This window comes from Eptatretus burgeri, chromosome 3 (assembly GCF_056783735.1).
Source record: "Eptatretus burgeri isolate ZD-2024b chromosome 3, Ebu_testis_v1, whole genome shotgun sequence".
Taxonomy (NCBI): Eukaryota; Metazoa; Chordata; class Myxini; order Myxiniformes; family Myxinidae; genus Eptatretus; species Eptatretus burgeri.
The window spans coordinates 78,113,030-78,129,741 of NC_140963.1; the positions used below are offsets into that span (position 1 = coordinate 78,113,030).

The following is a 16,712-nucleotide window of genomic DNA, read 5'->3' on the forward strand; positions in this document are numbered from 1 at the left end:
TCAATTATAAATCAAAAGAGGTGGTGTTAACATTGTACAGGAATTTAGTGAGCGCCACATTTACAATATTGTGTGCAGTTCTGGTCACCACAGTTCCCGAAGGACATAGGTGGCATCGAGAGGGTTCAGCACAGGGCGACTCGATTGATTCCAGGCCGAACTAGACTCGGCTATGAGGAGCGGCTGAAGGAGAGAGGGCTTTATCCACTAGAAAGGAAGCGGTTACGAGGAGAAATGATAGAGATGTTTAAGATAATGAAAGGTATAGACATTGTTGGTGTACAATAATTATTTAGCAGAATCAACAGTGATAGGACCAGGGGCCACAGCCTGAGAGTAAAGAAGAGGAGAGTTAAGACTATGGAGAGGTTGAGGTCTTGTACTCAGAAAGTAGTCAATGCATGTAATTGTCTCCCTGGAAAGGTATAGTAGGGTAAGCAGAAACATGAGATTCGTTTAAATTGGAATTGGAGAGGTACCTGTAAGTTATGGAGATAGAGGGGTATAGGGATGTTGGCAGGACTTTTCGGTAGTTTGAGCATTGATGGGTGATTGTGTGTATGTGTCCGGAGTGCTGTTGGTGGGGGTCTCGTGAGTGGTGTGTGGTTGATTTGTGTTTTTTGTTTTTTCAACCCAATACCATCTATGCCCATGTCTTTGGAAAGAAAAATAAATTAATTAATAAGCAACAAAAATAACGCAAAAACACTGAATAACTAGAAGGGCACTTGATAGAGCACATACCTCTACTTCACAATGCCTGATCCAATGGAACATATTGTTACGTCTGAGGGGGGGGGGTATGCATTCAAAGGGTAATTAGGATGTTTAATTTGGTATGCCATGCTGTTCGAGTTTACCAGGATCTCGATGTAATAAGTAGCAATTCAGTGGTGATAAGTTGTCTAGTAAATGTCCATTTCTTTAAGGGGGAAATGATAATTGTCACGTAATTAGATAGGGAGACGGGATAGGGTAAGTGTGTCTGCGTAAACCCTTTGAGAATTCCCTGGAGGCTTGCCGTGACGTCACAGGACAGTGCTGCGGATGGCTCCGCCCCATGATCACGATTGGCGGAAGGCGACGGCGGAGGGCCAATAAAACGGCTCGGTTGGAAGTGACGAGGACTTGAGGATAAAAAGGTTCTGTTCGGGGAAAAGGGGTGGAAGAAGATCGATAAAGAAAAAACCGTTTTTGGTGGAGGCTGTTGTGCTCGGAGCATGCTCGATTGTTGCGCTGGTTCGATCCTGGATTGATCGTGTCTCATGGCCTTGCTGTGCCTCGTGCCTCACCTCGGTTGGCTCTGGGGTTCTGCTGGCTCGGAGTACAGGGTCCAACGGCAGGCGGACCTGCCTCCCTCTCCTGCTCGCAACTTGGCGCCAGAACTGGTTCCCTGGCGGCTGTGAGCGGACTTGGGCCAAGACCAGGAGGTCGACAGCACCACGGTGTCTCCTGCACCAGACGAGCGCAACGCCAGCTCGTCCGACGCCAATCCAGGGACTGTTGCGTCTACACCACGGGTCAGCCTGACCACCAGGACCAGCTATGGTGTGTGTGTGTGTGTGTGTGTGTGTGTGTGTGTGTGTGTGTGTGTGTGTGTGTGTGTGTGTGTGTGTGTGTGTGTGTGTGTGTGTGTGTGTGTGTGTGTGTGTGTGTGTGTGTGTGTGTGTGTGTGTGTGTGTGTGTGTGTGTGTGTGTGTGTGTACCTGGCGCCTTAGAGGGTTTGAGATTTGTATATCCATTGGAATTGTTTGTGTTTTCCCCACGCCCGAACCCACACCACCATCCCGTCGAATCGCCCCGGATCCCTCCTCTTGCCGAGTCTTATTATTTCTGGTTAGAGAAATAAACATTATTAACTCAGTGAAAAGCGACTCGTGCCACCTTCCTCGTCCTGTTTGCGGTAGAGCGATTAAAACCGCCATCTTTGGGTTATAAAAAAATAAACCGCCTCCATCGTTTCGGCTCATTCTACGTTGGCGGGGCTGTTCAAGTCCCGTGGACGTCACATTGGTGTCAGGGTGTTGGATGTTCGAACCCCTCTAAATTATATTTGGTATCGGGAGAATATACCAGGACTGAAATCTCGCCACGAATTGGAATACAAAACTACTCCAGAAAAGCGCGCGAGCGCGGGAAAATTTTGGCGGGATTTTTCAAATTAAATTTAATTGGCGGCAAACGGGATTTCTGCACCATGGCGGATGTGCAGATGTTTGAGGAGGAAGGCCACGTGTCTGGCAGCGAGTCGGGGGAAGAAGGGAGAGACGGGGGTAGGATTGGAACCTCCCCCATTCCGAGTGTGGACCGTGCTTCATCGCCCGTAACGGGGCCGGCAGCGCCGGAAACCGGCGCGATGTCGATCTGGACAATGTTGGAACGTTTAATGAGTGCAATTGCAGCACAGGGCGCAAAAATGACGGCACATGGGGTAGAAATGGCAAAAATGACGGCACAGGGGGCAGAAATGGCAAATCAATTCGTGACACAGAGGGCAGAAATGACGGCACAAATGGAAAATCAATTCGTGACACAGAGGGCAAACATGACAGATCAATTGGGGGTAATGGGGGAACAGTTGGGTGCACGGATTGATGTAATGAGGGATAAATTGGGGGAAAATATGGAGAAAATGAAAACTGAGATGCAGCAGTGTGTGGATGTTCAATTGGGGGAAATACAAAGTAAATTTGAGGATAGATTGGAGGAAACAAAGGTAGAAATTACATTGGAGGGGGAAAATATATGGAAGAAATTGGTAGATAAAATTGATGCAACGAACATTCGGGTTGATAAAGTGGATGAAAGCCTGGAACGTCATCGTGCCTGTGTGGATGCTCGTATGCAGCTGCAAGTTGAAGAGTGGGGAGAGCTGAGGAAGCAAGGGATGAATTTGGCGGAGGAGGTAAAAGAATTGGAGGCTCGTTTGGACGAACAAGATAAAATTATGAGCCAAGATGAAGTCTTGGATAAAGGCCTGGTAGAGCCGTCTTTTGTAAGTAGAGTGTCCAGGTTGGTTGAGGAGCAGCTACAAACTCGCGACGGAGCCTTGGAGGAGGTTGTGCAGGCCCAGAAGATCCTGCGGGAAGAGGTGAATCTGTCCATTCAACGTTTGGAACAGGAGGCAAAATTGACCCATGAGACCCTCACCACAAAACATCTTTGGCCACAGTGGGCTCCGAAATTGGATACGCAGCCACAAGGGTGTTTGATCCCTGGGCTGGATTCGGACAAGGGAGAAACTGGTAAGCGGGCCACCGGAAAAGTGATCCCCCTGGTAAATTTTAACGGGTCAGGGAGCGTTGAAGCTTTTCTGACGCAATTTGAGTGCATTTCCCGACTAAATGGGTGGAATGAGCGGGAACGGACAGGGAATTTGGTGGCAACGTTGCGGGGACCAGCCGCAGATGTGTTAAACGTGATCGCGGAGGGATGTTGACCAGCTCCCACATTTGCGAGGCGTTGAGCCGTCAGTTTGGGTTCGCAGCGAACTGTGATCTGGTGCGGGCCCAGCTCCAGCACCGCAGATTAAAGCCGGGTGAGACAGTGCAGGAGCTGGCACAGGACATTTACCAATCAGTTAGGATTGCGTATCGGGACCTAACAGTGGAGGCATGGGACAGACTGGCACTAGAGAAATTTTTGCTGCTCTTCCGGACCCTGAGGTCCGAGCGCTAGTGAAGTTACAGGATCCACCCACCGTTCACCGAGCGGCCAAGTGCGCAGCCAGGCTGGCCTCGTGGAGGTGGCCGGGTCGGGTGCCAGAGAGGCCATCGGTGACGGTCCGACAGGCGGAGATTCAGGATCAAGGAGAGGGGCTGGGAGAAATTGGCATTACCTAAATGTTTCAGGAAATTTGCCAGAAACTGTCAAGTTTGATAAGGGGTAATTCGGTAGTTGGTGCGCCAAAGCGGCGGGGTCCAGCCCAGCCAATAGAGCAATTTGATTATGGCCGAGGGGGTCCGGAACCGGAAGAGACATTACACCGATACCCACGGGGGCCTTTATGGGGAGTTGTTTCCGGTGCGGGCGAAGAGGACACGTGCAACAATATTGCCGGTACCCGGCGATGGAGGGACCCTCCAATAGACTTTCAAGCCTGGAGAGGATGAATCCTCCTGCTGAACCGCCAGGTCTATCCGAGGTGCCCTTACATCGGTCGAGTCCGGAAATCACTGTCGGGGGTCGGGGAGACTAGATTGGGCTGAGCATATAGGGCCATGCTCGGCTGGTGAGATTGTGGCGAAGTGCCTCCTTTGGTGAAAATAGTGAATTGTGGAAAAATTGGCATGGGTTTGTAAGTTCTGCTGGGTTTTAGAGTGACAATCGGGACAGTGCGTAATTGGTAACAAAGCGGGCACGAGTGGCTGTCCAATGGCTGGTGCGTGGATCGGGTGAGGAAAAGTGAGTTGTTTTAAGTTAAGAAGTGAAATGTATGGTGCACACATTGATTTTTTTATTGGACATGGTGTGGTAACAGGGAAGGTCATGGTCGGTGAAGTGTTAGAAATGCAGATGCCACATGTAAGGCCGATAGGGTGGGGGGAGTCATGTGGGTTTTGTGGGTGGGGATGATGTGCTTGTCCACAGGGATTGCTGAAGCTCACGGTGAGTGGGAATTGCGACCCCCTTCAAGGAGATTCACCCCTGGTGGCTAACGGTGACAGTGTCTGGAGGCAACTGGGAGAGGGTCTGGTTGGGCGACCAAGGCGGGTAGGACCTTGGCGACCCAGGAAGGCCAGAGGAGCCAGTGAGACCCCTTCCAGTGTGTTGTACGGGGTTAGAGCTGATGGCTACCAGGGGGGTGGGAATCAAAGGGAGCGGGGCGGAGAAACGTCCGGGTTGGACTAAAGCTTACCTGTGGGCATGGTTGCACCTGAGATGCCCCCCCCCCCCATCATCTTGTGGTAACCCACCCCACGACCATGACGGGATTCAGCCTGCATCATTAAAATGGGGACCATGACCTAGAAATGTGATGATAACCATGGTGTGAGTGTTGTGAAGATGTGTGAGTCCCACTCGATCCCGCACAACTTGACATGTGCAGCAAGGGCATGATGTCCGCATAATTTTGGGGTCAAGCAAATTTGAAAATTGGCTCCCCAGGTAACGCTGGGTCTATTAGCATCCACTGGGGGACGCGGTCAAGTGTAAATATCCCATGAATAGTGTCGTTAAGGCTTTGAGTAGGAATGTAAAGTATAAGTGTTGTGTTTTTGTGGAACCTTTTGTTTCCCCTCCCCAGATCACTGGAAGAGTGTTGGACAAGAGCGATGATCCAGAGGATGGAGTGCAACTTCGCTCAGTGCTCTCATGTGATAAAATAAAAAATTAAAAAATGAATGATTGTTTAGGTGAGGATAAGGCCATAAGGGGGTAGTACATTAAGCAGGATAGGTAAGTTAGCTGCGGCTCGCTGCCCATTGCCCCTCCTACTTTATTTCGTTAGGTTAATTAGGTGTGAGTCAGTAAGTGTTAAGGCTGGTACGGTAGCGCCTGTGATATACCTTGCAGGAGCTGCGGTAGCAGAGGAGGGGGCAGTGTTACGTCTGAGGGGGGGGGAGGGTATGCATTCAAAGGGTAATTAGGATGTTTAATTAGGTATGCCATGCTGTTCGAGTTTACCAGGATCTCGATGTAATAAGTGGCAATTCAGTGGTGATAAGTTGTCTAGTAAATGTCCATTTCTTTAAGGGGGAAATGATAATTGTCACGTAATTAGATAGGGAGACGGGATAGGGTAAGTGTGTCTGCGTAAACCCTTTTAGAATTCCCTGGAGGCTTGCCGTGACGTCACAGGACAGTGCTGCGGATGGCTCCGCCCCATGATCACAATTGGCGGAAGGCGACGGCGGAGGGCCAATAAAACGGCTCGATTGGAAGTGACGAGAACTCGAGGATAAAAAGGTTCTGTTCGGGGAAAAGGGGTGGAAGAAGAAGATCGATAAATTAAAAACCGTTTTTGGTGGAGGCTGTTGTGCTCGGAGCGTGCTCGATTATTGCGCTGGTTCGTTCCTGGATTGATCATGTCTCGTGGCCTTGCTGTGCCTCGTGCCTCACCTCGGTTGGCTCTGGGGTTCTGCTGGCTCGGAGTACAGGGTCGAACGGCGGGCGGACCTGCCTCCCTCTCCTGCTCGCAACTTGGCGCCAGAACTGGTTCCCTGGCGGCTGTGAGCGGACTTGGGCCAAGACCAGGAGGTCGACAGCACCACAGTGTCTCCTGCACCAGACGAGCGCAACGCCAGCTCGTCCGACGCCAATCCAGGGACTGTTGCGTCTACACCACGGGCCAGCCTGACCACCAGGACCAGCTACGTTGTGTGTGTGTGTGTGTGTGTGTGTGTGTGTGTGTGTGTGTGTGTGTGTGTGTGTGTGTGTGTGTGTGTGTGTGTGTGTGTGTGTGTGTGTGTGTGTGTGTGTGTGTGTGTGTGTGTGTGTGTGTGTGTGTGTGTGTGTGTGTGTGTGTACCTGGCGCCTTAGAGGGTTTGAGATTTGTATATCCATTGGAATTGTTTGTGTTTTCCCCACGCCCGAACCCACACCATCATCCCGTCGAATCGCCCCGGATCCCTCCTCTTGCCGAGTCTGATTATTTCTGGTTAGAGAAATAAACATTATTAATTCAGTGAAAAGCAACTCGTGCCAGCTTCCTCGTCCGGTTTGCGGTAGAGCGATTAAAACCGCCATCTTTGGGTTATAAAAAAATAAACCACCTCCATCGTTTCGGCTCATTCTACGTTGGCGGGGCTGTTCAAGTCCCGTGGACGTCACAATATTCATCCATCCATTGGGACCACACTCTGTGCTGAGCGTTAGTGCTGCCTCAGCCGTCTCATTGGCTATTGGATACAATCCTGGACAGGTCACCACTCCAACACAGGATACCAACAAGCTGGCACTCATTTTGCTGACCTCGGAAGGATGACAGGCAGAGTCAACCCCACCTGGTATTAATTCAACAGCAAAGGGGGATTTGAACTCAGGAGCCTCAGATCCCAAGCCTACCACCCTAACCATTAAACCAGTGTTTCTCAACCTTTTTTTGTCCCACGCCCCACTTTGATTTTCAAAAAAATCGTACGCCCCACCATGATTGGAGACACTACAGTATATACTACATATAAGGAATTGCCCTTGACGAAAACGAGTCATAGTATGTCACAACGTCGAATTGATCAAGGGCACGCCTTACAAGCAGATTGGCTAACAAGGGCGCGGTGAAGCAGTTTTTAGTTATGACGCTATGAGGCATCAGTCGCAGCTTCAAACTTGAAAATTTGAAAGTGCAAAGCCATGAAAGCGATCATATATACTGATTCATTAATTCTGAATCCTCATACCCCAACAAAATATTGCCATGCCCCACCTTGAGAAACACCGCATTAAACCAACACCAAGCATATAATATTGTTACGGATCTGGAAGCCATTTGCACACAAACAGACAGCAGTCCACGCAGTTCAGTTATTTCGATAAGTATGTGTTTATAGTCAGGGTCCCGTCCTTCTGTCTAATGGGTTAATTTCATGTGTGCGCTGCGGGTTTCTTTTATAGTCAGTTTTTTTTTACATCGCCAACAAATCTTCGTTCTTCGCTCATCGCCTCAGCTCCGACTCCACCGCTTGTCCAATCAGGAAGCTCATCACCTCAGGGCGACTCCGCCTTCGCCAGATGGAGTGTTCGGCCCGACCAATGAGGGGAGGCCACTGGTTGCCCGACAACCCCTCGTCCAATCAAAAGGCGAGTGGCCGGAGGAGAAGGGAGAGTTGAGTGGTTGTCAGGACCAGAGTACTGCAGTCATCTTGGCCTATTGCTTCTGGTCTGGCGCCATGGCTTGGTCTGCGAACGTGGTCTGCGGTCCTTTGCGGGGCTCTCGTGGTGGTGGCGGTCGAGCAGCCAGGGTTGTGGGCCCGTGGATTCTGGGACGTGGGTTCCAGTCCCACTGTGGCAGGTTGGAGAGTGACCGCACGAGGCGGGAAGGTGGCCAGGCTCTGGTCCCCCAGCTGAACTATCATTCTCGGCAGGAGGACCGAATAAAGACCCACGGGGTCCATTTCTTTTTGGGTTTGTGTGTCTGTGTGTGGTGCCAGTCTGTTAAGTAGAATTGTGCTTTTCGTTCATTGTAAATTGCATTTCTTATTCGTGATAGCTCTGCTCTGTGTCTCCCTTCCCGATTATTGCCTATTGTAAAATAAACCCCCGTGTTAAATGTTCCAGTTCGTCGTCAGTGTTTTTCCTTCATTGACCCAGCACAGTTCGTATTGAGAATTGATGAGGCCGTTTGGGCCGATAAGTTGTCATTGGGTCTGACGGACTCTGGTAATTCCGCTCGGTTACACTGGGCCGAGGTCACTAGAGCGACCCGGTTCGACAGAGCCCGTCGAGGGTGTGGTTTCCCCGGTAGCTCAACTGCGTGGTTATTTAGGTATATTGGAGATCGAGACAATTAACCCTACGCCACGCGGTCGAAATATTGGCGTCCATTAAGTGACCCGTGACCTTTGGAGTTGTCCGAGAGTCACGACCTAAATTCCAGGTGTTCGGTGGGAGACGACTCTACTGCTCCATGTAGTAGTCGTTTATCGCCGCCGAACCCCGGGCCACAACAATATCATGCCCAATAAATATATCGTTTTTATCCCCATCAGTCAATGGTGAAGAATCACTTTATTAATTAAATAAATCTCGTATCCGGATTCAGATCTTCACCAAAATCTAATCAGTACGTCCTTGTCACACACCCAATCTTCCCACCAAATTTCATCTGAATCCGTCCACAACTTTTTGAGACGCTGGGTGGAGGTGCATTTGGGAGTAATAAGAGAGGGGGCAGAAGGCAGTTGAGGATATGAGGAGGTAGAGTGATGAGAGGGCAGGGGAATGAGGCAGCTTTGTGGATATGGGGGTGGGGGTGGACTTGGAGAATGGGGGAGTGAGGGGTGAGAAGGGTGAGTGAGGGGAGTGATTGGAGGGAGAAGGATGGGTGGGGAGAGGTGAGGGGGGAGTTTTTGAGAAACGTGAGAGGGAAGCTTGGAGGGGGGGGAGAGTGTGATGGTTGCTTTGAGAGGGAGGGGTGAATTGGCACTGAAGTTGGAAAAAAAAGGATGTTTTATGGAAAGCGAACATGCATAGCAGACTGGGTTTAAAAAAAAAAAAAATTTAGGTCTGAAATGTGACTGAAGACATTACTTGAGGGATGCAATGAAGGTGAATTAATAGAATAGAGAGAAGAAACGCTGTAACAGTTGGACTTTTTAGACAAGGTATGAAGGAAAGGTCGAATTGAGAGGAGTTTGTTTAAATATCAAGAATAGTGAATTATGATACAGTAATGAGAACCACACGTGTGAAAGAGGAAGATGAAACATGATAAGAGACCGTTTTTGTTATTATTATTGTTATTATTATTATTATTACAATTATTATTATTCCTTTTTTGCTCGAGATTGCATAAGATTCGGTTAAGGAATGGTTGAAGAAAAAATCGTGAGGTGAATGGTGAATTTGGATCGGTAAACGCAGAGGGTGGAAACAGATCACGTCATTACGGGAGGTGTGTTGTTAAAAGTAAATTTATTTGTTTTCATTATTATTATTACTTTTTTCCACCAGTTGTACTATCATTCAGGTTTACTTGTACCATAATTGTACCTTGTTGTACAAATATGCCATCTGGTTACATTTAGGTCCACTTGGACCATCAGTACTGTATATTTTAGATACATATCTTATACTCTATCTTCTGTATCTTTTTGGTTCAGTCATATTGCATTGCTATATTATACAAAGCGATGGTTTTGACATGATTAGAATTTGTGTTACTCCAAGCATCTTGTAATGAAAGGTGTGACCATGTATTTGCAGGCTTTTCTTCATTGTCATCTGTTATTGCCAATTCTTGCCTCACAATGGCATGTGTTGAGGCTCCTTTGCTGACCAGTGTCCTTTCGGTAAGTCACCATGTGAACAAAGCTTGTGCCGTCATACCCCGGTGTACTTTGGGGATGCATTCCTGAAAAATGCGATGAATATCGAACCAACGAAAGTGAAAGCAATTTTTCTCATTATTAATGGAAATAACCGGGGGGGGGGGGGGTACGCTCCTTACGCCGCCACTTCATGTATTATATTTCGCCTTTTAACTATATTACCCTTTTTTGATTAATGACAGTTGCATTCAAGTGCACATACTTGTAAGGAAAGAAATAAATAAAAACAATTACCAGACATTTAAATCAAAATAAACCTCTTCTGGAAGCAGTCAAAATTGGTGGCCATTCTTCCTCCTTCAATGAACGCATTTTTATAGGTGGTACGCAACATAGTTGAAGGCAAACTTAATAACCCAGAAACATCAAGCAGCAACCATTTGATGGATAACATACAATTTCACTTCTAAAGAAACACTTTTACAATGCCTCTTAGCCACTTTACAGAACATATATTTACGTGTGAATCTAAGTACAGTAGTTCTTTTGGCGATTTTGCAATCTCCCGATTTGGTACTTTAGCGATGTATTCTGCCGTCTTTATCAGTCTTGTAAATTCTGAAAACTCCCGAGAATAAAATGTATGGCTTTTCAAGTAACGTAAGTGCAAGTTGAGGCAAAGCAAATTGGGTCGTGGTATTAATGGTGTGACGATGCATATTTTGCAAAAGTGGCAGAAAAAGGGGGAGACGTAAATCGGGGTATGACTGTAAATCGGGGTTGTGACTTCTCACATGTGTTTCTGTTCGGTGTATCATGCTGCATGAAATTTTCATGTCTTGACTTTCTCGAATGTTCGATTGGCACAATGTGACTCCACCTCGAGAAATCGGTGTAATTTATTGTTGGTCAGCTTTCCACTTTATACACCTTCAATGACCACAATGGGTGCAGGTGTGCAGAAACATGTGCTGACCTTAAGATGGGTATGATCCGTTTCTACCTTCCAGTCATTTTCATTTTTGAGGCTCAACACTCATTTGTAACTCTCATTATTCTGGCTGTGTACAATTGGATTGCACCTTGTCCTTGTCGTGGCCCATCTTGGATGTGCAAATGTGCCAGAAAATAATTGGTGTGACAGTAGAGACCAGAGCCTGAAAGAAGGTGTGCCATTTACTCATAAATGCTGATGATCGTTGTTTTCTGGTGCATTGTTTTGCTATGGTGACCGCCGGTGCGTATGTACGTGCACATGTTGTGAGCAGGAAGTTACTGCAGCTAGCCGTCATTATGTCGATCGTCTCTTTCATCACGACCCCCAGCATGTTCTGCAGGGAGTTGTGTGAGTCTTGGCTCTTACCTGCTTCAATGTTTTTTTTAATTAATTTCAGTTGCATGAACGATTCAATAACACTACCAATTCATTTGATGACTTGGCCAGAATTGATGTTTCATTTTTGACCATTGGAGAGTTTCTCCATCAGTACAACATGAGGGATCTCGACGGGGTCTCATGAGAAGTCAAAATACTACCTTTCTGGTGTCCCCGAGTTTAACGTGCATGATGTTTTGTTACTTTCTCACGCGTATGGGTGCTTGTGTTGGCGTGTGCTGTAGTGATATGAAGAATGCCGTTATTGGAAACAACAAGCAGAAGGCAAACTTGATTGTTCTCGGTGCTGTTCCCAGGCAAGTGAAAGATTTGATTTGTCCTCATTTTGTTCCAGAGAAATCTTTATTTCAGCAAAACTATTTAGATTTTCCTTTTTGTCACATTTTCTCTTTTGCCCTGGTTGTTCTGCTCTTCTATGGGAGAACACAACTAGTGTCCTGGTGGCTATTTATTACAGTTTTGTTTGTTTTTCAATGTTCCAATGCTCATGGAGGAGTTTGTACATGTACCACAAGTAAGATGAAGACATTACGGTAATAGAAATTGTACTTTTGCATGTATGGCAAGGACATTTAGCAGACAAAGGACAAACGCATGGTATACAGAGTTTGAACCTGAGTTTCCTGCATCATGAGCTGTGCTCACATGGGAACACTAACAGGATAAACCAATTAGTTCAATGTAGCTGGGACTTTTTAATTATTTTATTTTTGAGACATTGTGACCAATTGGCAATCCAAAAGGTGTCAGAAGTTTGCAGTGGGAATTGAGGCTTTTTTGGAGAGGAGATGCGATATAAACGAAGGAACTGTTGCTGATAACATGATTGGTAAGGCCAACCTGTAAAAAACGTGAGTGAAGAGAAACGTTAAAATATTACACACAATACCAATGCCAGGAGTTCAAGTAATAATATGGAAGAGCTTGAAGCTCAAGTTGATAGTGAGGAATATAATATGCAGTAAGTGAGACTTTGATTTAAATTGGAGGACAGGATTAGCTGGCTGCAAGATTTATTGGTGTTGGTGAAAAGATAAAATGGGAATTCGCTTCATCTCCTTCAATCACGGGACGACTTGCTTTTAAAACCAGCATCTTCATGTTTAAACGGACATGAATTTTTGTTCCAAGTCAATCGATTATCAGCATTACACAAGGATATACAAGGAAATTAGATGCAGGTGGAGGCCAAATTGGCCCATCATGCCTGCGCTACATCAACACCAGACTAATTTATCAACACCAGACCAAAAAAAGAATTATGCATTTTTTTTGTACTTTTTTTCTGTAGTATTCTTGTAGCTTGTCGTGTCCCATCACTGCTACCAAGTAAATTGACTCCTAGCTTTCAAATGGTATTATGTTCATTAAAGCGAGTCACAATAACCGAGTTAGATTTTTTTGGCCACAGGTAATGCAGTACTGTACTGCAATTTTTAGGTTATTTTTCTGAAATAAGCTCATAGAGTTAGTCCTGGTGTCCGGCCGTCCGTACGTCCATCTGTTAACATTTGACTAAAACATCTTCTCATAAACTACCTGGCCAATATTGACCAAATTTGGTACGATGTATCACGACAGCAAGGTCTCCTGGGGTTGTGCTCCCCATCTGGATGCACCCCCTTTAAAGGGGGTTTTGCCCCAAATATTGGTATTTTATTCAAAAATCTTTTCACAGAAACCGCCGGACAGATCCAGACCAAACTCGCCATGAGGCATCGGGACCATTCCCTGACCTTAACTTGTGCTCCTCATGTCCCCCTCCCCCCTCCCCGAAAAGGGGGCCATGGCCTCCCTCCCATAATCCCTCATATTCACAAAAACATTTTCCTCACTAACTACATAATTGATATGGACCAAATTTGGTACGATACATCTGGTCTCATGGGGTTGTGCTCCCTATCTGGATCTTCCACTTATAAAAGGCTGTAAAGGGAGGTTTCACCTCAAATTCTGGTAATTTATTTTAAAATCTTCTTGGAAACCAACGGCCAAATACAGACCAAACTCTTCTTAAACATAAGGTCCATGTGCTCCCAATGTCTGTCCTACTTCAGGAAGGGGGACCATGGCCCCTTCCCGTAATCCCTCATTTTCACCCTGCCTGTTGGGGAAAAACCATCAGTCCCCCATGGGGCTATGTTTTTTTTTTTACTATAATGCCAGAGCAAACGTGGATGTCACCGAAACTCCAAAATTGACATGTTGCGGAAATAGCGCCACCTTTGGTGACGGCCAGTATTTCAAATAATCATCTTTTATCTTGTCGTATGGAGTATGAGGGGAAGGAGATCAGACGGGGAAATAGGATTGAGTATCTGGGAGGAAGTGTCCGGGGATGGTAAGTCGGAGGCAGAGGTGTGGAGGACGATTCAGGTAGGTGTGAATGTATGGAGGAGGATGGAAGGATGAATGGCAAACAAAGATATCAAGAAAATTTAAACGGAAGGTTCTGATGTGTCTAATGCCACCCTACTTTTACGGTCTGGAAACGGTGGCACTGACAGAAAGACAACGACAGAGGCTGCAGGTTTGTGAGAACTGAGTTAGGATTGTGGGAGTGAAGAGGGTGGATAGAAGGAGGATGGATGAACTGAAGGAGGAGATTGGTGTGCAGATGAGCTTGATGGGGAAATTGGCGAAATGCCGGCTGAGATAGGCTGGACACTTGGTGCGGATGGGGGAAGAAAGATTGGCAAAGAGAGCGGATCCGTTGAGGGTGCAAGGTAGGAGGAAACGGGTAGATCGTGATTGAGAAGGGAGGATTGTGTGAGGAGGGATATCGGTAAGAGGGTTTTGGGGGGGGGGTGTGGTTGGAGAGTGAAGAGAGTTGGCTGAGGACGGAGGGAAGTGGAGGAGTATCGTAGTCAAGGCAAATGTTACGGATCAGTAATGTATATCATATGATTGGAAATGTTGACAAGGTATCAACTGTGGGAAATGGCAACTGAAATTAACTAAGTATTGTGGTTAATGTGTGAAAGGGCACTCGTGCAAACTGTCTTGCTGGGCACTTCGGAAATTGGGTGGAGGCTAATGTCCAAGTAGCTTAAGGAATGTAGTGTTTAGGCTAATGTGTCCCAACTGCATTTTCACATGAGAGAGGAGTGGACTGGGAGAATGAATTATTATGGGACATGCTGATCCATGCCACTGACAAGAGCGTTTACAAAGACACGGCATGTAGACACCTCGACGCCCTCAGAGAGACCTTGTGTAAGACACAATATAAGGTGGGAAGAGAGCCATACTTTCAAGAGAAGGAACACAATGTTGACCAGAAAGAAGCAACAACAGGGTGCGCAGTACCTCCAAACTGAAGTTCATTTTTGAAAAGCGGGCTCAAAACTGCAATAAGGGTGCTGAGAGGGTTGCATGCTCACCATCATTGATGGTGTTGCATGTTGACCACAGCCCTGACTCTCGAACCAGCTGCATCTTTGTGGATGCTGGTCAATCTTATCTGCTGGCCGGTTGGGTTCTATATCACCCCATCCTATCAAACCCATCTGATATAGATCAACGTCCGGGCACGTCTGGGGCCGGGACTCCCGTCTGGGGCCGGGACTCCCGTCCAGGCACGTCTGGGGCCGGGACTCCCGTCCGGGCACGTCTGGGGCCGGGACTCCCGTCCGGGCACTTCTGGGGCCGCGTCTCCCGTCCGGGCACGTCTGGGGCCACGTCTCCCGTCCGGGCACGTCTGGGGCCGGAACTCCCATGGGGAAGCTATGAAGGAAGGAACTGATTATGTAATTGTGATGAGTAAGGCCAGGCAAGAAAATAGAATTTCAGGAAGGGAAAAGATAAACATATTCTGTCCCAATGCTAGGAGTTTAAATAATAAGATGTAAGAGCTTGAAGCCAAAGTAGATAGCGAGGAGTACGATGTAGTTGCAGTGAGTGAGACATGGTTTAAGGAGGACAGGATTAGAAGGCTACAAGGTGTATTGGTTTGATAGGAAGGAGATAATAGGAGTAGTAGTAGCAATCTGCGCAAAGAACAGCATTGTATCAAGAGAAAGGGGTGACATAAAGGAGGGAATTGATGTCGAGGATTCTGTATGCGTAGAGATTCGTGATTGTAAAAACAGTAAGATACTGGTAGGATGCTTTATAGGACTCTGGGTGTGAAAGAAGTGGAAGGAGGAGTGCATGAAGAATTCAAAAGGGCATGTGGTCAGGCAAGAGCACCGATTATGGGGGATTTTAACTTGCGAGAGATAGATTGGGTCCAGGGAAAGGGCAGAGCAGACGAGGATTTCCTAGTTTTTGTCCAGGATTGCTTTTTAACCCAGTTTGTAGATAAGCCCACAAGGGGGAGTGCAGTGTTACACCTCCTTTTCAGTAACGATCCCAATATGGTGGAGGAGGTGGAAGTAGGGGAGCATTTTGGAGCAAGTGACCAGAACATTGTGTGTGCAAAGACTCTGTTAAGGGTTAGAGCTCAGGAGAGTAGGGTAAGGCTATTAGATTTCAGGAAGGCAAACCTTGAGGGTATGAGGAAAGAGTTGGGTGATTTAGATTTGGAGAAGCTAACAATAGGACAATCAGCATCAGAAAAATGGGAAACCTTCAAAGACAAAATGTGTAGAGTACAGAGTCTGTATGTTCTAATGAGGTGTAAAACTGGAAGCAGAAAGAGGCCAGGGTGGTTGAGCAGTGAGATAAGGAATGCCATTAAGGAGAAGCAGAAGGCATATATTGTTACGAATTTGGAAGCCTATTGCACACAGAGTCAGCAGTCCCATAGTTCAGTTATTTCGTTTTAAGTATATTTGGATAGTTAGAATGCCTCCCCTATGTCTAATGGGAATTTCATGTGTGCGCTGCGAGTTTCTTTATAGTTAGTTTTCTACATCAATCCCCTCCACTCCTTCAGCGCCAAAACACACGTGTTTCTGACTACGGACGTGGGGGGAGCCCCTTGCCTCAGAGCCATCTCCGCCCCAGCAAGATGGAATGTTCCTCTCGTCCAATCAGGGGTGAGATCGCTTCAGAGCCAACTCCACCCCAGCAAGATGGAATGTTCCTCTCGTCCAATCAGGGGTGAGATCGCTTCAGAGCCAACTCCACCCCAGCAAGATGGAATGTTCCTCTCGTCCAATCCGGAGGTGAGTTACCCGAGAGCGAATCCCTCCACTCCGCATGGGGGAGGGATAAGAAGGATCGCGAGCTGTATCCAGGGGTCGTGGTCGTCGTTGCTCCTTGGTTCCTCGGAGGTCGTTCCTTGCTTCTGGTCTGCTGGGCTCTCCTGGTCGTCAGTCATCGTTCATGGCTGGCCGGGTCATTTATAGGATCCTGGCTGCGCTCGTTGGATTCTGGTTTGTGGGTTCAAGTCCCACCTTGGTGGGTTGTGTTGGAGCGCTCGAGCTGGGGATCCCCGT

General features: G+C 47.2%; 1 protein-coding gene across 4 annotated transcripts in view; it reads left to right on the forward strand.

Annotated features, from left to right (window-relative positions):
- Positions 1-16,712, forward strand: part of ARMC8 (armadillo repeat containing 8) — a 115,896-nt gene that overhangs the window by 4,630 nt on the left and 94,554 nt on the right. For all 4 annotated transcript variants that reach the window (XM_085874127.1, XM_085874128.1, XM_085874125.1 and 1 more), the window contains exons 2-4: positions 9,868-9,953; positions 11,201-11,277; positions 11,553-11,624. In XM_085874127.1, the coding sequence (XP_085730253.1) occupies positions 9,868-9,953; positions 11,201-11,277; positions 11,553-11,624 (235 nt within the window). The remainder of the gene's footprint in view (positions 1-9,867; positions 9,954-11,200; positions 11,278-11,552; positions 11,625-16,712) is intronic.